This window comes from Mastigoproctus giganteus, chromosome 14 (genome assembly GCF_048544385.1).
Source record: "Mastigoproctus giganteus isolate SK-2022 chromosome 14, ASM4854438v1, whole genome shotgun sequence".
Classification (NCBI taxonomy): Eukaryota; Metazoa; Arthropoda; class Arachnida; order Uropygi; family Thelyphonidae; genus Mastigoproctus; species Mastigoproctus giganteus.
Window position 1 is genome coordinate 63,830,184 of NC_143588.1, and position 25,651 is coordinate 63,855,834.

General features: G+C 38.9%; 1 protein-coding gene across 2 annotated transcripts in view; it reads right to left on the reverse strand.

Moving 5' to 3' along the window:
• LOC150075172 (polyamine-transporting ATPase 13A3-like) overlaps positions 1-25,651 on the reverse strand; it is a 409,674-nt gene that overhangs the window by 270,784 nt on the left and 113,239 nt on the right. For both annotated transcript variants that reach the window (XM_090388296.1, XM_090388295.1), the window contains exon 8: positions 10,343-10,471. In XM_090388296.1, the coding sequence (XP_090244422.1) occupies positions 10,343-10,471 (129 nt within the window). The remainder of the gene's footprint in view (positions 1-10,342; positions 10,472-25,651) is intronic.

The window sequence follows — 25,651 nt, forward strand, 5'->3', positions numbered from 1 at the left end:
AAGGATTACAAGTGAAGGGCCCATCAAGCTCTCAGCTGCCCACACCAATGCCAGAGCTTGCACTTGGTCATCGCACAACACAGCGGAAACCCCTAAGGCAGAATGCGCTGGTCCCAAAGGAACTAGTAGTTGTTGGTGACTCTATTGTCAGGGAAATGGGAAACATGCTTTGTAAAAAGGATAGGTGGAACAGGACCAGGGTATGTCTGCCAGGGGCAAAGGTTGATGACGTTGTAGAGCGGATATCATCTTTTAAGGGCACAAAAGGTGATATAGTTGTACACGTTGGCACTAATGATATTAAGAGTAGGAGACCGGCGGAATTACTTAACAAGTACAGGTCACTGATGAAAAAAAGCCGTGAATTAGGGTTGAATTTGAAAGTGTCTGCAATTCTGCCCAGACACGATAGGAGGGAGTATAGGATGAGAGCCCTGTCGATAAATTCGGCCCTGGAAAGATTGTGCAGGGCTCAAGGGGTAGAATTTTTTTCAGCCTGGTCTGTACTTGTTAACAGGAGAGACTGCTTCTACAGGGATGGGATACACTTAAATAGAAAGGGTGCAAGAATGTTTGCTGATGCTATCGAGGCAGTGTTAGGTGGGTCGGAAAACTGCTAGATTGGGGGGATACAAGGACTAATAGATTAACAGTAGCCACCGGCAGAGGAGAAAGTGATTCTTGCACTCCTTCTATTGGAATGAGCAGCAGCCTGGAAAATAAGATGTAGGATATTTCAGAGACTGCTGGGAATCATGGGGGGACAAGTGAACACATGGGTTGTGTTAGGGTGGCTAAGAGGAAGAGCAGGTGCATGTATACTTGCATGTACACCAATGCTAGGAGTTTAGTAAATAAATTTGATGAATTTGAGGTATTGCTCAAAACATCAAAGGCAGATATTGTTGGGATTTCAGAGACGTGGTGTCACACAGATATAAGGAATGCAGAACTGGAATTTGGGGAGTACAATGTCTACAGAAAGGATAGACAGGATAGGAAGGGAGGAGGGGTTATGCTTTTAGTTAAGAAACACATAAAATCCAAGGAAGTGAAGCCAGTCGACATTGATGGACAGTGCAGTGTCGAGTCAGTTTGGTGTGACATAAGCATTGGGAGATCAAAATTGAGAGTAGGAGTGTGCTATAGGCCTAATGACTCTGATGAGTATAATAAGAAACTGTACAGAGAAATAGAGTGGGCCAGTAAATCAGAGTCTTATAATGGGGGATTTTAATTTCCCAGATATTGACTGGAATTTGTGGGCTGGTCACTCACACACTAGCAAGGCTTTTGTGGATTTATTGGATGATTGTTTTCTACATCAGCATGTTCGTGAGGCAACTAGAGGGAGTAATACTCTTGATTTGATTATCAGTAGTGATTCTTCATGCATTAAGAATCTGCAGATAAATGAACCACTAGGTGGCAGTGATCAGTGTTCTGAAGTGGGAGTTACTCAAAGAGGTAACTACCATTAGGGGTAAAGGGAAGGGGTATTGCTTTCGTAAAAGCGACTACGATGGACTGAGACATTATTTAAATTCTATACAGTGGGATCAACTGATGATGTTACCAACAGCAAATTCAAAATGGGAAGCATTCAAAGAACTTATCTTGGAAGCTACTAGGCTTTACATACCAACTAAGAAATATTGTTCAAGGTTTAGGCCTAAATGGATGTCAGATGAACTAATGAGGCATATGGCAGAGAAGAAAAATGCATGGGATACATACAAATTAACACGTGACACAGAAGCCTATGATAGATACAAGTTGATCTGTAACCAAGTTACAAAGGAGGTTAGGCAGGCGAAGGCAGATTACGAGAGATCCTTGGCAAGGGATGCGAAGAAAAACAGCAAAGAGTTCTTTACTTATGTAAACTCTAGAAGGAAGGAGATGAATCAGATTGGTCCACTTGATATCGATGGGTCAACTGTTGATGACCCTGCTCAGGTAGCTAACAAACTAAATGAATATTTTGCATCGACATTCACACATGAGGAGTTATTCAGCGAGGGGAATGCCAGAGGTGTATTCAACTCTAGCAGTAAGCTAAAGAATCTTGTAATAACTGAGAGTAAAGTGGAGGAGAAATTGTTGAAGATAAACACAAGAAAGGCACCTGGGGTGGATGGGATCTATCCAGTTATATTAAAGGAGGCAGCAAAAGAAAGTAAGCAAACCCTTAGCCATAATTATGAGAGCTTCCTTGGACTCAGGGGAGGTACCCATGGACTGGAGATGTGCAAATGTGACCCCCATTCACAAGGGAGGATCATTGGAGGCAAATTGCTGTTATGGATAAAGGGGTGGTTGAGGGGGAGAAGACAGAGAGTAGTAATTAATGGACACTGCTCATCATGGACTAATGTTATTAGTGGAGTCCCTCAGGGTTCAGTATTGGGTCCTTTATTGTTTTCTGTATTTATAAATGATATTGATGATGGTATATCAAGCTTAATGTCCAAGTTTGCAGACGATACGAAGGTTGGCAGGGTTGTCAAGGACACTACTGACACTATGCTGCTGCAACAGGATTTGGAAAGGTTGAGCAGATGGGCTGAGAGGTGGCAAAAGAAGTTTAACATTGACAAATGTAAAGTACTACATATGGAAACAGCAACCCCAGAGCAACGTATCAAATCTGTGGTACTACACTGACAGTGGTAGAGAATGAAAGGGACTTGGGGGTGGTTGTGCAGGCAGATATGAAGTTCTCTGAGCAGTGCAGACGGGCTGCAAGAGTAGCTCATTGTGTATTGTCAATGATATATAGGAATTTTTCTAGCAGGGATAAGGAGGTGATTATTCCCTTGTATAAGGCAATGGTCAGGCCACACCTAGAGTACTGTATACAGGCCTGGAGGCCTCATTTCAAGAAGGATGTAGAGCTGCTGGAACGAGTACAGAGAAGGGCAACAAGATTAGTGAATGGAAAAAAGGGGTGCTCTTACGAAGAAAGGCTTAAGTTTTGCGAATTACAGTGTCTGGAGACTAGGCACCAGTGAGGTGATCTGATAGAGGTGTACAAAGCCTTGAATGGTTTGAGCATGCTCAAAGCTGATGGGATTCTTCCTCTTGCTCAGAATAATCACCTGAGAGGGCATAAATTCAAATTGAGGAAAGACAGATGTAGGATAGATGTGCGGAAATTTGCCTTTAGCCAGCGGGTGGTTGGTAGGTGGAACAGACTTCCATCCCTTGTCGTGGAAGTTGATAGCCTAAATAAGTTTAAGGCTCAGCTGTACAGGTATTTCGAACGAACAGAGGGGTGAAGTGGAAGTGGTTATTTTTTATTTATTTATTTTACTTTATATTTTTTTTTTTTGGCTGATGCTGCATAAGCTTGCTTTCTTGCATCAAATGCCTCTACTAATGCTAATGCTAACCTAGGTAGGTAGTCGACTAACTACTAACTAATTTTACTACCTCAGTACGTAGTAAAATTCCAAGTGTGATGGGTAAAAGGAAGGATTTATCGGACTTTGATAAAGGACAGACTGTGGGTGCTCGACAAGCTAGAGCCTCGATTTCCCAAATGGCTGCACTGGTGGGGTGTTTGAGTGGAATTCTACGCGAGTCAGAATTTCCCTAAAGTTTCATGCAGCACTCATAACTAGAATAAGAAGATGCATATGATGCAAGAAAGCAAGCCTATACAGCATCAGCTGGAAAAAAAAAAAAGAAACCTTTTCCATTTCACCCATCCATTTGCTCCAAACGTTTGTCTAGTTCTGCTTTGAATTTATTTAAGCTGTCAACTTATACGACAGATGGAAATTTGATCCACCAATCAACCACCCGCTGGCTAAAGGCAAATTTCTACACATCTATTCTACAACTGCCTTTCCTCAATTTGAATTTATGTCCCCTCAGGCAATTAATCTGGGCAAGAGGAAGAATCCATCAGCATTGAGCTTGCTCAAACCATTCAAGGCCTTATACACCTCAATCAGATCATCTCGCAGATGCCTAGTCTCCAGACACTGTAATTTGCAAAACTTAAGCCTTTCTTCGTAATAGCAACCTTTTGTTCCATTCACTAATCTTGGTGCCCTTCTCTGTACCCGTTCCAGCAGCTCTACATCCTTCCTTAAATGAGGCCTCCAGACCTGTAAAGTGCAGCCTGCCATTGCCTTATACAAGGGGATAATCACCTCCTTATCCCTACTAGAAAAATTCCTGTATGTCCTGTATGCATTGACAAGACACCATGGGCTGCTCTTGCAGACCGTCTGACTGCTCAGAAAACGTCATATCTGCCTGCACAATTACCCCCAGGTCCTTTTCACTCTCTACCACCCTGAGTGTAGTACCTGACAGTTGATACATTACTCTGGGGTTACTGCTACTCATAATATGGCGCCTCTGTAGCCAGGTGGGAAGGAGCAGCAGTGCGTAGCACACGCTTCTTGATTAGACCGGGGTTCGAGCCCGTCACCACCAAATACGGAAGACGCGGAAAGATCAGGGAATGACCACCGCATATCCCGGAGCAATATGGCCTTAGTTGCTAATGCTCCTAAAAACCAAATAACAACAAACAGCTACTCATAATGCGGTACTTTACATTTATCAAAGTTAAACTTCAGTTGCCATCTCTCAGCCCATCTGCTCAACTTTTCTATATCCTGTTGCAGTAGCGTACTATCATTATTGTTATTAACAATGCTACCAACCTTCATATCATCTGCAAACTTAGACATTAGGCCTGATATACCTTCAACAATATCATTAATAAATACAGAAAACAACAATGGAACCAACACTGAGCACTGAGGGAGTCCACTAATAACTTTAATCTACGAAGAGCAGTGTCCATTGATTACTACTCTCTGTCTTCTCCCACTCAACCATCCCTTTATCCATAGCAGCAGTTTGTCCCCAATGCCATAATGTTCCAATTTGTACAGGAGTCTTTCATGTACAACGGTATCAAAAGCCTTCCAAATTCAAAGTACAGTTGTGTCCCCGTATCCGCTGATTCGGTTACCTGCAGCTAACCACGGGAAAAAAACTTAACACGTAATACTCGCATGTCCAATAAGATGTTTCCCTTTATTTTTTTAGTGTTGCGCATGGTTTGGTCACCAACATTATAATGGTTCATTAGAGATTTAGCAGATGCACTATTTTCAAACTTTTGAATAAGTTCTAGTTTTTGTTTAATTTGAAAGCACAACTCTTGCGTTTGCCCATCATTTTCACAATTTCTAAACAAAAAAAAAATCAAAATCAAAATCCCTGACATAAATAATGAAACAAAATTTTGTCCTTTTTGTGGTGCGATGGAACATAACAATCAACATGATGCACTAAATCAAACTAAACATTTGGTGGTTGTTTTTTTTGAGTGGTAGGTGTGAAGCCAGCAGAGGTTGCAAGATAATAGGGTACACTAATCTCCCAATGACGACTTATAATGCCGGTTCTTATCGCTTATTTATGACTTGCAAAATATCTGTTTATACCTATTCTAGTTATTACTTGAATTTTATGATTTCTGGTTGATTTTTTTTTTTTTTTTTAATTTGGAGTCTTGAAGTGTCCCGGTTAATCCAATCCTGGTAAATCGAGAGTCTGCTGTACTTTATTATTACCGCATTTAATGTTGGTAATGTCTTACTGTATGTTTAATTTATCAATTAAACTTTATTATATGTATGTATATACAAGAAAATCACGTTATATATGGGGTCAGCATGTGTTCACTTATATCCGCAGTTTCAGCCATCCACAATAGGTCTTGGAACGTATCCCCGCAGATACAGGGGTCTTACTGTATATATCAAAATTATTCTTTGCCTCTAGTTCCTTTGTTACCACATCATAGTATCCAATCAAATTGGTCATACAAGACTACCCCTTAGCAAACCCATGCTGTGTTCTAACTATAACTGAAGTCTTGTCTAGATGATTCTGCAGTGCTTCTTTAAACAGTGCCTCCATTAATTTCCCCAGAACAGATGTAAAACTAACAGGTCTGTAATTATTTGTGTCACCTTTTGATCCTTTGTTAATTGGGGTCACATTTGCACATCTCCAGTCCATGGGTACCTCCTCTGAGTCCAAAGAAGCTCTCATAATTATGGCTCAGGGTTTGCTTACTTCCTTTAATATAACTGGATAGATACCATCCACTCCAGGTGTCTTTCTTATGTTTATCTTCAACAATTTCTGCTCCACTTTGCTCTCAGTTATTACAAAATCATTTAGCTCACTGCCAGAGTTTAATACACCTCTGGCGTTCCTCTCCCTGAATAACTCCTCATTTGTAAATGTAGATGCAAAATACTCATTTAGTTTGTTAGCCACCTGAGCAGGATCATCAACAGTTCAACCATCGATATCAAGTGGACCAATCTCGTTCATCCTCTTCCTTCTATAATTTACATAAGTAAAGATCTCTTTGCTGTTTTTCTTTGCATCCTTTGCCAAAGATTTCTTGTAATCTGCCTTTGCCTGCCTAACCTCTTTAGTGACTTGATTACAGACCGGCTTATATCTACCATAGGCTTCTGTGTCACCTGTTAATTTATATGTATCCCATGCATTTTTCTTCTTTGCCACATGTCTCATTAGTTCATCTGATATCCATTTAGGCTTAAACATTGAACAATATTTCTTAGTCAGTATGAAAAGCCTAGTAGCTTCCAAGATTAAATCTTTGAATGCTTCCCATTTTGAATTTGCTGTTAGTAACATCATCAGTTGGTCCCACTGTATAGAATTTAAAAGCTGTCTGAGACACTGTAGTCACCTTTACGAAAGCAAAAACCCTTCCCTTTACCCATGATGGTAGTTACCTCTTTGAGTAAATCCCACATCAGCACACTGCGATCACTTCCACAATAATATATATATATATATATATACACTTATCAGTCAGGCCTATAAACACACTCCTACTGTCAATTTTGCTTTCCCAATGCTTATCACACCAAACTGACTCCACACTGCACTATCCATCCGTGTCAACTGGCTGCCTTGATAGCATTATCAAATATTCTTGTACCCTTTCTATTTAAGTGTATCCCATCCCTGTAGAAGCAGTCTCTCCTGTTAACAAGTACAGACCTGGCTGAGAAAAATTCTACCCCATGAGCCCTGCACAATCTCTACAGGGCCAAACTGATTGACAAGGCTCTCATAATATACTCCCTCCTATCGTGTCTGGGTAGAATTGCAGACACTTTCAAATTCAACCCTAACTCGTGGCTTTTTTTTTCAACATTGATTTGTAGTTTTTAAGTAATTCTGCCCTTCTCCTACTCTTAATATCATTGGTGCCAATGTGTATAACAATATCACCTTTTGTGACCTTAAAAGATCATATCCGCTCTACAACGTCATCAACTTTTACCCTGGTCCTGTTCCACCTATCCTTTTTGCACAATATATTCTCCCTTTCCCTGATAATATAGTCACCAACAACAACAACTAGGTGCTGTGGGACCAGTGCGTTCTGCCTTGGAGATTGCTGCTGTTTTGCCTGATGTTCGAGTTCATCTGGCATTGATGTGGGCAGCTGAGAGCTTGACGGGCCCTCAATTTAAATCCTTTGAGTGCTCTACCCTATTCTTCAAGCTCTCATAAAGGCCCATAACAATGCTGAGTTGGCATCTGATTTTATCACACTCCTTACATTGAGCACTCACAAAGGCAATATCATGTCCCGTTTCTGATAGTTCCACAAACATCAAACAGGCAGTACATTTCAAAAGGCTATGATTCAGAAGAAAACCACCTCCCCTCAGTTCTGCCCTGAGCCATTGCACTCCCACTACTTTGAGCCTTTTGCTTTGCTGCTGTGGTCTGAGGCATGATTTTGATTTTATTTCAATACAATTAAAAATATAACACTAAACTTATATCCCAATGCAGTAATGAGAGAGACAGACAGACAGACAGAGAGAGAGAGAGAGAGAGAGAGAGAGAGAGAGAGAGAGAGAGAGAGAGAGAGAGAGAGAGAGAGAGAGAGAGAGAGAGAGAGAGAGAGATGACCACCTACCTAATACTTCGTAGGTCCTTCTTTTGCCCTCAGTACAGCAGAAATCCGACGTGGCATTGATTCAACAAGATGTCGGAAGAGTTCGGGAGGTATGGCCAACCAAACTGTGTATAATGCAGTCAGAAATGCAGGTATAGAGGTGATACAGGCGTCTGGATACACCAATCACCTCCATACCACATTTCTGGGATAGCATAAACACATTTACTTTCGTAAATGTGTTTATGGTATCCCAGACAGTTTTTAAATTCTATACAGTGGGACCAAATGATGATGTTACCAACAGCCAATTTTAAATGGGAAGCATTCAAGGAATTAATTAATCTTGGAAGCTACTAGGCTTTTCATATCAACTAAGAAATACTGTTCAAGGTTTAGGCCTATATAGGTGTCAGATGAATTAATGAGACTCGTGGTAGAGAAGAAAAATGCATGGGATGCATATAAATTATCAGGCAACTCAAAAGCCAATGGTAGATATAAGCTAGTATGTAATCAAGTCACAAAGCAGGTTAGTCAAGTAAATAATAGGCAAGTAAATGCAAATAAGAAAGGCACCTGGGGTGGATGGGATCCGGAGCTGGACCAAGGTATTTTCACACCTCAGACAAAGACTTTTAGGCCCCCTTTAGTAATGATATATATATTTTTTTGCCTCATTGTTCTTCTATTTTTGGCACCCCTCAAAGAATGGCCCCAAGCAAAGGCCCTGCTAGCCCGTACCTTAATTGGCTGATAGGATCTATTGGCCGATTTATAATGATTTTAAATAGTTAATTATATACTTATTATATTATAAATCTATTACAAATAAATAGTTAATTATTTATAATAGATTTTAAATAATATTAATTTTAAATAGATTTTAAATAATAGATTCTATTATAAACCACCCGTTTATAATAGATTTCACTAACAGAAAAGCTCAATAAACCTGAGAGTGCATAATAAAAACCCACACAATTCCAATTATCGGTATTATCACAAATGCAATTACATTGAGTTTACCACCTGTTTATAATAGATTTCACTAACAGAGAAGCCCAATAAACCTGAGAGTGCAAATTGTTTTATGGTTGTGACCTCCAGAAATGTGCTTTAGAAAAATATCACAAAGGCATTCAGAATTGATTCTTATAACGGAACATATGATAACGATGAAAGTGTAGTGCATTCTCCTGCTGGACCGCATAGACCTTCCTCTCAGCTAATAGTAGTGTTTGTAAATGTGTTGGATACATGTTTTGTTTTTGCATCCTTTAGTTAAAAGTGATCTTTGTGTTGTGCTTATTTAACATAAATTTATATAAAACTAACACAATTTCCATTATAAAAACAACCTTTTAGAGAGTTATATTAAGGTAGCCAAGAAAAGAAAGTAAGCAAACATTAGCCATAATTATGTGAGCATCCTTGGAATTCTGGGGAGGTTCCCACTAACTGAAGATGTGCAAATGTATCCCCAATTCGCAAAGGGCAACATGAGTAATTACAGACCTGTTAGTTGAACTTCTGTTCTGGGGAAAATAATGGAGTTACTGGCAATGCAGGATCATCTAGACAAGACTGCAGTTATAGTTCAGACACAGCATGGGTTTGTTAAGGGGAAATCTTGTTTTACTAATTTGAATGGATACTGTGATATGGCCACAAAAGGAAGTGGATGCAAAAAATAATTCTTGTATCATATGCCACTAATAATGCTAAAAATAAATGTAAAGGAGTATTAAGTTGATGAGAAATCACCCGGGACCTGTAACACAGCCAATTCCCCATTTACACAGCCATTTATTGGCTGTGCAAATTGGGAACAAAACATAAGTAAATTAAGCAAAACTAAGTGATTTCTTTCGAACACACCACCACTGTAGCCAACTAATCTATATTATTAAGTTGAACATAAATACTGGCATTTTGATAAATATATAAAGTTTTTTTTAAGTATACCCAAGCAGTGAGTTATTTAAAGTAATTTAATTGCATATATTACAATTAAGGCAAACAACATTCTCTACTGACAAGCATTAGCATGAGTGTTTCACTGTATTTCACTACAGAATAAGCAACACATGGCGCCTCCGTAGCCAGGTGGGCAGGAGCAGCAGTGCGTAGCACACGCTTCTTGATTAGACCGGGGTTCAAGCCCGTCACCACCAAATACAGAGGATGCAGAAAGGTCAGGGAATGACCACCGCATATCCCCAGAGCAATATGGCCTTAGTTGCTAATGCTCCTAAAAACCAAATAACAAACAAACAAGTAATACATAATAATTAGGATTTATATGCTCAATATGACATAGCTAAACAAGGATTAATAAAATACCTGTAAGCATGCTCTCATTAACTACACAGTTTCCACTAATAAGAACAGCATCACATTCTATGATGAATTTGTTTTGGGGCAAAATTAGAACATCACCAGGCACAAGTTCATGAGAAGATTTCTGTACCTCTAAAAATAAAATAAAAAAATAATTTAAAACACACATGCATGCACACACACACTTATACCATAAGAATTCTTATAAAAAATAAGAATAAAAATCCTAAAGATATCATAGAAAATATGATATTAACGCCTTCACACGCATTCAAATCTTAACATTGTACCAGCACTCTAAACAACTTTACTTAATCTCGCTGCTTCATTTCCCACTGAACACAAAAAAGTTCATACAGGGTCACGAAATGGATGACAGTGTTGGTGTATGGGAGATCACTGCTTGAAGAATTCATTTAAAGTGTCAATATGCCACTTTGGTTCCAACCCCGGGGGCTCACATCTGGTGAGTATGGGCTTGGCACACCCAGGGTCCTGAGCTGGATATCATCATTCTTCTATTTCCTGGTGATTCCCTTCTACTCTCTCTCTCTCTCTCTCTCTCTCTCTCTCTCTCTCTCTCTCTCTCTCTCTCTCTCTCTCTCTCTCTCTCTCTCTCTCAGGGTAATTCAGGATTATTTTTTTTTGGCTGGTGCAGCATAAGCCTGGGGCTTCCTTGCACCATACAGCTAATAATAATAAAAATTTACAAATTGAAGAAATTATCAGGGCAGAAAAAATTAGAACTAATGACTTATTCCATTAGAACTAGAAGAAATTATTATTCTAATCAGGGGTAACTGGCAGTGTTCCCATTGAAACAATGCTTGTCACTGCCTTGATAATTTCCTCTAGTTCATCAAAACTACTTGGCTTTTTTTGGTACTTTTTCCTTAGCTCAAAGAAAGGTGGGGAAAGAAAAAACAATCCACTAAGAAGAAATCGGGGTTTTCTTGCAAGTCTATCTGCTGGCCCATGTTTGCCACTCCATTTGTTAGGAAAATTTATATCAAGATAGTTTGGAACAGGAACACAGAAGAGTTATGGAGTGCCATTCTGCATAAAGGTCATTTCCTGAACATCTTGGGTGATGCAAGACTTCAGAAAAGACTAAAGTTTGAAGCACGGTGAGAAATTCACTGTATCTTATAAAATATTGGCTGAAAATTCTATTCTATATCACTCTACATCGCTATCACTTTGGGCTATGGCTCTTCACTGTTTCCTGTGAATCATGTGGTCTCCAGTAACAGCAGCTGTGCCTCTTAACAAAGCTTCCAACATGAAAAATGGCATCATCTGACCAAATAATATTCTTTACAATGTTTTACCAGTCCTCCAGCCATCCAAGGATATCTCAACAAATGCCATCTTTCAATCAATTTGCTGGATAAAGTTTCTGAACATGCATGAGTCCCATTGTTACCACTTCAGTTCTTTTTCAAAATTTTCTATACAGAATGGAAAGTCTGTCCAGTTTCAGATTTTTTTAGAACTTTGTGAAAAGCAATTCGTACCAGTTTAATGTTTTCATCGGACACAGAGGTAATGAAACAGCTAGTAATTATGAGATTCTTACCTGGAAAATTTGTGCTTGATGAATAATAAATTACTGCAAGAAAAAAAAATTAATTGAAAGAACTAAAAAAATAAAAGCCCGTAATATAAAAAAAAAAGAGGAGACACAACTCTTCCATCCAGTTGGCAGTAATTAAATAAAAATATGAAACAAAATACAAAATTTTATTAAGCATTTAATAAGCTTTTCTATCAATTTCAATAAGCACCATGTGTGTGTGTATGTGTGTGTGTGTGTGAAAAAGAGCCATTAAAAAGGGCATGTGAGCACATATACCATTAGCATTAGCATTAGTAGAGGCATATGATGCAAGAAAGCAAGCTTATACAGCATCAACAAATAAAAAAAATTAAAAAAATCCCATTTCACACAACCATCTATCTGCTCTAAAAGTTTCTCCAGTTCTTCCTTGAATTCATTTAAGCTATTAACTTCCACAACGACAGACGGAAGTTTGTTCCAGTGATCAACCACCTGCTAGCTAAAGACAAATTTCCGAACATTATTCTAAAACTGTCCTTTCTCAATTTCAATTTATAACCCCTCAGGTTCATAATCTGAGCAACAGGAAGAATCTCATCAGCATTGAGCATGCTCAACCCATTCAGGGCCTTATACACCTCAATCATATCACCTAGCATGTACCTAGTCTCCAGACACTGCAATTTGCAGAATTTAAGCTTTTCTTGATAAAAGCATCCCTTTGTTCCCATCACCAGTCTTGTTGCCCTTCTCTGTACTTGTCCTAGCAACTCTACATCCTTCCAAAAATGAGGCCTCCAGACCTGTACACAGTACCCAAGGCATGGCCTGACCATTGCCTTATACAAAGGGATAATCACCTCCTTATCAATGCTAGAAAAATTCCTGTATATCACTGACAAGATCACCATGACCTGCTCTGACAGCCTGTCTGCACTGCTCAGATAACTTTATATCTGCCTGCACAATTACTCCCAGGTTCTTTTCACTCTCTACCACTGTCTGTGTATTACCACACAGTTGGTACGTCACTCTGGGGTTACTTCTACCCATATGTAGCACTTTACATTTGTCAATGTTAACTTCAGTTGCCACTTCTCAGCCCATCTGCCCAACTTTTCTAAAGCCTATTGTAGTAGCATACTGTTCTTAACAACCCTACCAACCGTTGTATCATCTGCAAACTTGTACATTAAGCCTGATATACCTTCATCAATATCATTGATAAATATACAAAACAACAATGGGCCCAACACCGAACCCTGGGGAATTCTACTAATAACATTAGTCAACGAAGAGCAGTGTCCGTTAATTACTACTCTACCTTCTCACACTCAACTATCCTTTTATTCATTGTAGCAACTTGCTCTTAATGCCATACTGCTCCAATCTGTACAGTAGTCTTCCATGTGCAAGTGTCAAAAGTTTTCCCAAAATCCAAGTAAAAAAAAAGTAAAGTGCAGCCATTATCAACCCACTGCAGGGTGGAAGCCTCCTCAACAATTCATGCTGAGGGAAATGGACCATAATCTGCCACGCTGGTCCAGTGTGGGTTGGCAGATCGACCGTATTCAGCAGTCAGGGGCTTGAACCCCGGTCTACTCAAAGAGCGTGTGCTACTGCACTCCCGCTCCTGCCCACTCGGCTACGGAGGCCAAAATCCAAGTATACGATATCAAAATAATTTTTTTGCATCCAGTTCCCTTGTAACAACATCATAGTATCCAATCAAATTGGTTCCACAAGGTTTCCCCTTAACAAACCCATGCTGTGTCTGAATTATTACTGCAGTCTTGTCTGGATAATTCTGCAATGCTTTTTTAACCAGCGACGTCATTATTTTTATCTGAATCAGATTATCAGCAGTGATTATTTGTGCATTAAGAATTTGTTGATAAAGGAACTGCTAGGTGGCAGTGATCATGGTGGGATTTATTTAAAGACATAACTACCATCAGGGGTAAAAGGAAGGGTTTTTATTTTCATAAAGGAGACTACAGTGGTCTCAGACAGTTTTTAAATTCTATACAGTGGGACCAACTGATGATGTTACCAACTACAAATTCTAAGTGGGAAGCATTCAACAATTTAACCTTAGAGGCTACTAGGCTTTTCACAACAACTAAGAAATACTGTTCAGGGTATAAGCCTAAATGAATGTCAGATGAACTAAGGAGACTTGTGGCAGAGAATAAAAATGCATGGGATACATATAAATTATCAGAAGACACAGAAGCCTATGGTGGATATAAGCTAGTCTGTAATCAAGTCAAGGAGGTTAGGCAAGCAAAAATTACTCAAAGTACTTAGCCATGACATGGGGAGCATTTGTTTACATGGGAGGGAGGAATGCACAAACTATGCACCTTAAGACGAAGCATTACATATCTAAAAGCTCAAATTCAGTAAATTACAGCGCTTGAGTACCTGTGAGGAGATCTGAATGAAGTAAAAAGGCTTTAAATAGGTTACATAAACCAAATGCTGATGGCATCCATATGCAGATTATGCAAATAAAAAAAAAAAAAAAAAAAAGCTCTTGTTTATACTGTGGCACAACCTTCACATCAGAGGAATTTACAATAAACGGTGAATACAATCATTAATTGTAATTAGCAGTAACAAACATAAATCACTGTGTACCCAAAAAGCATGTGATACTGCACCCTTGTTCCAGATCACTTGGCTGGCTACGTTATAAATTTAAACCAGAAATATTATTGAAAAATTAACCCCCTTTGTGAATTTGGTATACATTTGCATATACCATAGTCCATGGCGACCTCCCGAGTTCAAGCTTTCATAATTATGGCTAAGGGTTTGCTTACTTCCTTTTATATCACTGAATAGATACCATCCACCCCAGGTGCCTTTCTTATATTCAATTTCAACAATTTCTTCTCTACTCTGCTTTCAGTTATTACAAAATCATTTAGTTCCTTGCCAGGGTTCGATAAGCTTCTGGCCTCCACTTCCCTATAGACTTCCTCATGTGTGAATGTAGAGGCAAAATACTTATTCAGTTTGTCAGCTACCTCAGCAGGTTCATCATCAAAAATTGAACCGTTGAATTCAAGCAGACCAATTCGCTTCACCCTTTCCTTCTAGAGTTTACATAAGTAAAGAAGTCTTTACTGTTTTTCTTTGCATCCTTTGCCAAAGATTTCTCGTAATCTGCCCTTGTTTGCCTAATGTTCTTTGTGACTTGATTACAAACTATCTTATATCTACCATAGGCATCTGTGAATCCTGATAATTTATATGTGTCCCATGCATTTTACTTCTCTGCCATGAGTCTTTTTAGGTCATCTGACATCCATTTAGACCTACACCTTGAACAGTATTTCTTAGTTGGTATGAAAGGCCTAATAGCTTCCAAGATTACATCCTTGAATGTTTCCCATTTAGAATTTGCTGTTGGTAACATCAGTTGGTCCCACTGTATAGAATTTAAAAAACCTCAGAGACCACTCTAATCACCTTTACGAAAGGGAAAACCCTTCTCTTTACCCCTGATGGTTGTTAAATCTTTAAGTAAATCCCACATCAGTACACTGTGATCACCGTCACACAGTGGTTCCTTTATCTGCAGATTCATTAATGCTTGAAGGATCGCTGCTGATAATCAGATTAAGAGTATTATTCCCTCTTGTTGCCTCTTGAACATGCTGCTGTAGAAAACAATCATCCATTAAATCCACAAAAGTCTTGCTAGTGTGCAAGTGACCAACCCACAAGTTCCAGTCAATATCTGGAAAGTTAATCCCCCATTATAGACATTCTGATTTACTGGCCCACTCTATTTCTCTGCACAACTGCTCATTATACTTATCAGATTCATTAGGCCTATAACACTAACCTACTCTCATTTTCCCTTTCCCACTGCTTATGTCACACCACAGTGACTCAACACTGCATTGTATACCCATATTAAGTGGATGCACTTCCTTAGATTTAATGTGTTTCTTAACTAACAGCATCAACCCTCCTCCCCTCCTATCCTTTTTGTATGCATTGTACTCCACAAATTCAGATTTTGCATTCCTTATCTGTGTGACACCATGCCTCTGATATCACAACATCAGCCTTTGATGTCTTTGCCAGCACCTCAAATTCATCAAATTTATTTACTATACTCCTAGCATTGGTGTACAAGCAAGTATACATGCACCTGTTCTTACTCTTAGTTACCCTAACACAACCCATGTATTTACTTGTTCCATGATGACTCCCAGCAGTCCTTGAAATCTCCAGTAGCTCACTTTTCAGGCTGCTGCTCATTCCAATAGAAACAGTGCAAGAATCACTTTCGCCTCTGCTCGTGGCTACTGTTAATCTATTAGTCTGTGAATCTTCCCAAGCTACCAGTTTTCCGACCCACCTAACATTGCCTCGATATCATCACCAAACGTTCTTGCACCCTTTCTATTTAAGTGTATCCCATCCCTATAGAAACAATCTCTCCTGTTTTCAAGCACAGACCATGCTGAGAAAAATTCTATCCCATGAGCCTTGCACAATCTCTCCAAGACTGACTGATTGATAAGGCTTTCATCATATACTCTCTCCTATTGCACCTGGGCAGAATTGCAGACACTATCAAATTTAACCTTAACTCGTAACTTGTTTTCAAAATAGAGTTGTACCGACATTCGACCATTTTTAAAATGGTTAAACCAGTAGTAAGTTTCATCTGGCCTACAGCATTGTCAACAAAAGCTTGTTTCAACTTCTTATACAGCAGCAGGTTTCTGCTGCTGTATTGTTAAGAAGGAAACAAAACTTGATGCAAGCACGTTACTCTCACACATCAGCCATCGCAACAATCAGAAACTACACGAAATGCACTGCCAAAGAACTGCACATAGATATTCAATGATTCTCTCCAGCCCGGCGCCAAGTGGCACACTGATTCACAAAGGATGCATGCAGTTTTACCTAGTGTCACAAGTCCGTACTACGTATAGTTCCCATACAACATTCAATTTCGGGAACATTTGGGCAGCAGCTTGTATTTCCCATCTCTCTGACAATACAGTCGCCAACAATAACTAGCTCTTGTGGTACCAACACATTCTGCCCTGAAAGTTGCCACTCTATTGCCTGATGCATAAGAGTGAGCTCTGGCTTGATTGATTGATTGATTTGGTAGTTGTTGGTGCATCGGCTTCTGTGGCCATATTGCACCTCCCAAGGTTTTTGCAGTACTTTGATCCAAGCCCGAGGCGGGAATCGAACCCGCGACCTTTGGGTTGCCGGGCAGGTACTTTACCCGCTCGGCTAGCCCGGTCGGCAAGTTCTGGCATTGAATTGGGCAGCTGAGAGTTTGATGAGTCCCCCAGTTTAATTCCTTTGAGGGCTTCTACCCTACTCTTCAAACTCTCATAGATGCCCATCAGAATGCTGAGATGGCACCTAATTTTGTAACACTCTCTACACCTAGCACACAGAAAGACATCCTCCTTGGTTAGATAATGTCCAGTTCCAGTAAGATCTGCAAACATTTTACAATTTTAACAGGGAGTTAAGTGATTTTGCAACTGAGAGCAAAGTGGAGAAGAAACCGTTGAAGTTAAACATAAGGAAGGCACCTGGGGTGGATGGGATCTATTCAGTTATATTAAAGGAGGCATCAAAGGAAGTAAGCAAACCCTTAGCCATAACTTTGAGAGCTTCCTTGGACTCAGGGGAGGTCCCCATGGACTAGAGGTGTGCAAATGTATCACCAATTCACAAAGTGGGTTCAAAAGGTGACAAGTAACTACAGACCTGTTAGTTTAACTTGTGTTCCGGGGAAAATAATGGAATCACTGGTTAAAGAAGCATTGCAGGATCATCTATACAAGACTGCAGTAATAGTTAAGACACAGCATGGGATTGTTAAAGGGAGGTCATGTCTGACCAATTTGATTGGATACTATGATGTGGTTACAAAGGAACTGAATGCCAAAAATAATTTTGATATCATATACTTGGATTTCAAGAAAGCTTTTGATACTGTTGCACATGGAAGACTGCTGTACAAATTGGAGAGGTGTGGCATTAAGGGTAAGTTGCTACAATGGATAAAGGGATAGTTGAGTGGGAGACGACAGAGAGTGGTAATCGATGGACACTGCTCTTCGTGGACAAACGTTATTAGTGGAGTTTTCCAGAGTTCGGTGCTGGGCCCATGTGTGTTTTGTATATTTATCAATGATATTGATGAAGGCATATCAGATTTAATATCTAAGTTTGCAGATGATACAAAGGTTGGCAGGGTTGTTAACGACAGTATGCTACTCCAACTGGATCTAGATAAGTTGGGAAAATGGGCTGAGAAGTGGCAACTGAAATCTAACATTGAGAAATGCAAAGTACTGCATATGAGTAGCAATAACCGAAGAGAAATGTACCAACCGTGTGGTACTACACTCAGGGAAGGGGAAAGTGAAAAATTCCTGGGGGTAATTGTGCAGTCAAATATGAAGTTTGCTAAGCAGTGCAGACGGGCAGGTCATGGAGTCTTGTCAATGATATATAGGAATTTTGCTAGGAGGACAGGGATGTGATTATCCCGTTATACAAAGCAATGGTCAGGCCACACCTAGAGTATTGTGTACAGGTCTGCAGGCCTCATTTTAGGAAGGATGTAGAGTTGCTAGAACAAGTACAAAGAAGGGCAACAAGAGTGTTGAGGGGAACAAAGGGGTGGTCTTAACAAGAAAGGCTGAAGTTCTGCAAATTGCAGCACCTGGAGAGTACACACCTGCAAGGTGATCTGATTGAGGTGTATAAGGCCTTGAATGGGTTGAGCAAGCTGAATGCTGATGGGATTCTTCCTCTTGCTCAGACTAAGAACCTGAGGGGGCACAGTTTCAAATTGAGCAAAGATAGTTGTAGAATAGATGCGTGGAAATTTGCCTTTAGCCAGCAGGTAGTTGATTGGTGGAACAGGCTTCCATCTTTTGTTGTGGAAGCTAATAGCCTAAATAAAGTTAAGGCCAATGCTAAGTTGCAAATTTTTTTAGGCTTTGATGCATTGGAGAATCGCACCCTTCGGTTCACCTAAGCCACAGCACTCGCACTACTCTGTGCATGTTGCTTTGCTGCTCTAGTCTGGGGCATGATTTCCATTTAAATACAATGTAATTAATTAAATTAAAATGAATAATATTAAAAAATTTTATTGATTAATTGACTATACTATACTATACTTGACAATACAATACTATATTACGCTAATGCAGTGATATGTATTCTGCTATACAGGGTGTCTCAAAAATATTGGTACAAACGTTTAGGGGAGGTAGGTAATATCTAAAGGAATGTGAATCGCATAGGAACCCATAACCGGAAATGTCACAGGAAAGTAGTAGCAGAGGCAAAAGAAGCAGAAATGACACAAGACAGTAATTAGTGGCAAACATTTATTTGACATAATATTAACAATGGAGTATGAGATGGATGCATTTCATGATGTTACAACAGATGCTCGAAGGGTCCACCATGAGACGTGATGCATGCGTGACACTGACGTAGTATGGATTGACGGACACGGTCGAACGCACATGGAGTTTCTTTGACAGTAGAAGAAGCGCAGACGAGTCTCACCACGAGATCCATTTCCATCTCCACAGGCGATTCATACACGACAGATTTGAGGGCCCCCCACAGAAAGAAATCAAGGCTTGATAAATCAGGTGAGCATGGGGGCCAGGCAACGGGTCCACCAAGGCCAATCGATCGACGCCCAAAACGCCTGTTCAAATGGTCATGAACACACCTTCCATAATGGGCAGGCGCCCCATCATGTTGAAACCAAATGTTGCGTCTCACATTTGCTGGAACATCGTCGAGTAACTCTGGACGAACTTGTTCAAGAAAGATCCGATATTTAGCGGAGTTCATGCGGGATGGTAACAGGTATGGGCCGACTAAGCAGTCACCAGCCATACCTAACCCACAAATTTATTGCACTGATTGAATAAGCCTTCCCGAGTGAAATAAGCCTCATCCGTGAACAAAACATAGGCTGGAAAATTCAAGTCTTAAACACTTTCTTGGAGAAACCACTGTGCAAAAGCCACACGTGCAGGATGATCTTGGGGAAGCAGTAACTGAACCCTTTGGAGATGAAAGGGGTGTAAAGAATCGTCGTGCCAGACACGCTGTACACTGCAACGAGACACTCCTAGGCAGAGGCAACGGCACGTGTGCTGGTAGTAGGATTATTCTGGACGGACGGCATTCAACGCACTTTCTTCCATGGCGGGAGTTCACGTCGAACATGGTCTGCCCACACCACTCCTGTTACCTCTAAATGACCCATAATCGCACAAATTTTGATGCACACGCGCAAACAAACGATGGTCCGGTACATGTCTGTCTGGGAAGCGTTATCCATAAATTCATTGAGCGGCTCGCCCATTGCCCTAGGTGCATGTCTGCCAGCTCACAGTTCGTATTTCGAAATTTTCTCTTGCGCGAACTGATGAACAGCGCCGACTTACGGTGACGTTTCCGGTTATGGGTTCCTATGCAATTCGCATTCCTTTAGATGTTACCTACCTCCCCTAAATGTTTGTACCAATATTTTTGAGACATCCTGTATAGTTTTACATTATACCTTAGCTATCAAGTTTGAGATATGTGCTATCAAGTTATGCTATACCGCAACAATTAAAATGTTAAATTAGTTATCTTCTTCTTCAAGTTCTCTGCATACAGGCAGGTTCAGGGCTCCACTGATGCCATTTTTCTCTATCTTGCGCTTTCCTTATTAGTTAAGGATTACTTATATCCTTAAATAAATACAAAAGAAATCATGGGTACCTTATTCACTGTCAAGGTGAATAAGGTACACATGATTATACAAGGAAAGACTGTCATAATTGTGTGTGGTGTTCTGTACCAGATTTTTGTTATTTCATTGCATGAAGGAAATACAAGACAGATATTAGTACCATCTGAGACTTTGATCAACCAGTTGGTTATAATAAAGTGTTATCATGACTGAACATTCATGGGAATGGAATGGTTGTAAGACAGTTGCACATTTTATCACAGCATTTTTAGTAAGGAATCCTATTAAGAACTTCTGTTTTTATGTAGTTGAATTTACAAAGTAAGTCAGTTAGATCAGTGTTTCCAAACCTTTTCTTCAGATATGGACTCTTTTACATCTGAGATGGAAATCACTTGAAGTTGAGGCCACAGACCACAAAAAATATTAAACTATGCATAAAAATATATTATTAACCTTTTTTTTAAATACAATGATATGTACTCATACTTAACATATGTATTATATATTAGGTTGTTATAAGTGTACCTGTATTTCCCCATTAGTGTTAATGGGATTGCTACCTACTACAAAAAAGTTCTTTTACTGTCAAGTCCAGCAGACCACTTTCTTAAGTTATGTAGACCTCTTGCAGTCTGCAACCCACAGGTTGGGAAACACTGATTTAGATTTTTAATGTAGCATTTGCATTATAATAAACCTGAAAATAAAATATTAAAATTATGGTGTAATCCACAGCATAAAAAAAATGACTGTACATGTGTGCATGCCTGTGAATGCGTGCGCACATATATGTAAGCACACCCTATATCAGGGGTGGCCAACGAGTTGATCGTGGCTTTAATTCTGGTCAATCACAGCAAATTTTAAATATACAGTCCTCCCTCGATTTGCACAGTCAGGTACACTACCAAAATTTTATATTGCACAGGGGGTTTCGCTACCTGCGCGTTATTTTTTTAAATTTATTATTTTTACGAAGCTTCAAAAATAGGAATGAAGAGCAGATTTTGAAAATTTATTTTTTTATTTTTTTTTTTTTGAATGATTGAAGATTTCATTGAAGGAGAAACACATTTCACCATAATAACATAAAATACTACAGAATTCCAGCTGTCGGTATTATTGAAAATGCAATAAGATTGAGTTTACCACCCGTTTATAATTAGATTGCATTAACAGAAAAGTGCAAATTGTTTTTATTGTTTTATGGTCGTGACCTCCAGAAATAGCTTTAGAGAAATATCACAAAGACATCCAAAACTGATTCTTATGAGGATATAACCAAACAGAGCAATAAAAGGTGGTGTGTTTGTCCGGTTATTTTGGAAACAACTTCCTCAATTCAGGAATCCTCTTCATCAATTATCCTACATTAGCTGTTCAGACAGAATATTTTTCCGGTTCGCGCAACTTAGTGTTTTAATCGGTAAGCATTGCTTTTGCTGATTTAATAACTGGACAGTACTTACATGTTAATTTTATACCTTTTGATTTAAAATTAATACTACGAAAAAGAGTAAAACGTATCATTTTCATCAAGAGTGGGAACAAGAATACTTTTTTGTAATGGTGAAAGAAAAATGTTGCTGTTTGATTTGCAATGCTTCCATGGCTATACCCAAAAAAGGAAATTTAGAAAGGCACTTCAACGCACTCCATGGTAAATACCAATCGAATTTTCTGCCGAATAGTGACCTTAGAAAAAAATAAATTAGAACTTAAATCCAGATTATTCGTGCAACAAAATTTCTTCATGACACCTAATTTACAATCTAAAGCAGTAACTGTAGCGCATCACTTAAAGTGGGTCATCTTGCAAAAAAATGCAAATCATTTTCTGATGGTCAATTCATCAAAGATGCATTTTTAGAAATAACAGATTCTCTTTTTGAAAATTTTAAGAACAAAAATGAAATTAAAAGTGCCCTTCAAGATCTGCAATTATCTCGAAATACTGTGTGCTATGCATCGAAAAAATGAGTAAAAATGTGAGCGAACAATTGCATGCTGATATTGCTAATTGTGTGTCATTTTCTTTACAACTGGATGAATCTACAGATGTCAGTGATATAGCTCAGTTGCTTTTTTTTATTCGTATGGTTTTGGATGATTCTGCCACGAGAGAAGAACTGCTGGGTATGATTCCGTTAAAAGAAAGAACTAGAGGCCTTGATATCTTTAACTCATTCAAACATTTTATTGAAAAAATTAAATTAAATTACCACTATTTAAGCTTGTATCAATAACAACAGATGGAGCTAAAGCAATGACAGGGCATCGCATTGTGCCAAAAGGATGATGAATTCCCAGATTTTTTGAGTTACCACTGTATCATCCACCAACAAGTGTTAGCCAGCAAAAGATTAAATATTAAAAGTGTTATGGACATTGCTTTCGAAAACATGAATTCCATCAGAGGACAATCTCTTCAAAGGAGAGTTTTCAAAATGCAACTCGATGTGAGGTGGCTGAGTCGGCGTAACACACAGATGTAAGGTGGCTGAGTCGGAGTAAGTTTCTATGAGATTTCAAAATTTTTTTTTTTTTTTAAGAATTTTTATAGGGGTGGCAAATTAAATTTGTGACTATTGGTTGGTTTAATAGTTTTGTTGAAAAATTTCTATACATTAAGTGCTCATAACAAACCGGTGTTAAAAATTTCTGTAATCAATGCATAAAACTTCAAATAGTAACCCACCTAGTTTAATGCAGTTTCAATAACATTTTTTTTTTTTTTTTTTAATTACAGGTCCCGAAGCCAACAAAGCTGTGTGAATGAAGAAAGATTGAAAAAAAAAAAAAAAAAATCAGTCACTATGCAGTAGTCCAATGTTTAGGAAAAACAGGACTAATGCCAAAGGTAATTCCCCAGTGTTGTGAGCACGTGATCACAACACTGGGGAAGGGATGCCCTTCCTATTCCATGGTTAAGAAATGGGCAACAGAATTTAAACAAGGAAGGGGGAACTGCAATGTCCATTACTCCAGTTATTGACAGTGTGCATGATCTGGTGACAAGTGACAGTTTCTTACATTGGCAGCACCTTCAGCATCTCATCTGAATGTGTGTACCAAATAATAACAGAGATTCTAGCTATGAGAAAAGTATCGACACAATGAATCCAAAATTTGACAATAGCAGATCAAAAACGCACAAGAGAAAATTATGCAAATAGACATTTGCATCAGTTGAAAGCAGATCCAGAAAATTTCCTTGTAAGATTTGTGATCATGGATGAGATGTGCATCCATTGCTTTTAGCCAGAAACAAAGGAGCAGTTCAAATAGTAGAAACTCAGCTCTTCTCCCTTCCTTCCAAAGAAAGTAAAGCTGATTCCTTCTGCTGACAAGGTAATGACATCAGTTTTTTAAGGATGATGATGGAGTGTTGCTAGTGGTCATAGGGGTATATTATGCAGACCTTGTGAGTCATTTGCATTTAAACATCAAAAACAAACACCAAGAAAAACTTGACAAAGGAGTCTTATTCCACCAGAGCAAAGCATCTGCTCAAAAGTCTGTCACTGTCATCGCTGCACTGCATGAGTGCAGCTTTGAAATCCTGGACCATCAACCATATTAACCAGATCTAGGACCATCAGACTTTCACATATTTTTTAATTTGAAAAAATACCTGGCTGTCATGCATTTTCTTATCAAAAAAGATGTCACTACAGCAGTGGATGCATTTTGGAGGGCTAAGAAAAAAATGTCTTTGAAGCTGGAATCAATGCACTGAAGCATCAGTTAAAAGGTGTACTGACTCCAACAGAAACTACTGAAGAGTAACACGTTACCAGTCTTGAAATAAACCCTTCATACTCAGGCCATAAACTTTACAAACATCCCCCCCCCCATAAGTTATTTCATAAATTTAACAAAATCCATATATACAGGATGCACTGAAAGTTATTTTTATTTAAAATTCACTGGAAAAGTATAGACGCAACATAATGGAAACCAAACTTATTTAATAAACCTAAAAATTGTTATGGCCATATAGAAAGGTTTATGTTAAACTAAAAAAGGGTCTCTTTGGGACTGAATGCATGAAATCAATCTGTTTTGCATCACCAAAATATTCTTTAATGATATGACTTTAATAAAAAAAATAAATAAATAAAGATATAACAATGTATATTTACATATAAAATATAAAACTGGTAAAAACTGTTCAATTAAAATAAAGTGAAAGAATGATAAAACAAGGTAAAAATCCAAATTGCAACTTTTGACGTTCTAAAATGTCTTTGTCAACCAAACAGTTCTTCTGAGTAATGCTATGGGGTAAATAAATAACTGAAGAAGCAGTACCAGAGCAGGATGAGAGGATGATGTGGTCAGTAATAGTTTGCATATCATCCAAATTTGGTTTTCCAATAAATGTGCTAAGGCTGTCCAAGAGAAGAATGTTGCATATCGTAATTGGCTTGTTTCTAATTCTTCAGTTTCATTTTCTGCCTACACCAAAGCTCGCAACAATTGTAAAGCAGTTATTAATCAGTCCAAACTAGAGTTTGAACAGGCTAAGAGTAGAAAACTTGCTTCTTGCCCTAATGGTAGCCGAGCATTCTGGTCTCTTGCCAAAGCTATTGGCCGCAACTTTTGCCCACCTCTGTCCAAACCAGATGGTTCTGTTGTCACTTCAGCCAAGGATAAAGCTGACCTGCTAGCATCCCATTTTTCTTCCAGCTCATGTATTAATGATCTTGGTAAAACACCTCCCACCATTCCTAACACGCTCCATTCAATGCCTCCTGTGGTCTTCCGTCAAAAGGATATCAGAAGGATTTTGATGAATCTTGATGCTAAGAAAGCTCCAGGTCCTGATGGTATTTCTCCACTTGTTCTCAAAACTTGTGCTCCTGAACTTACTCCTATTCTTTGCCGCCTTTTTTCACTTTCTTATTCCAAAGGTGTTTTTCCTTCTGCTTGGAAATTTGCTCATATCCAGCCAGTTCCT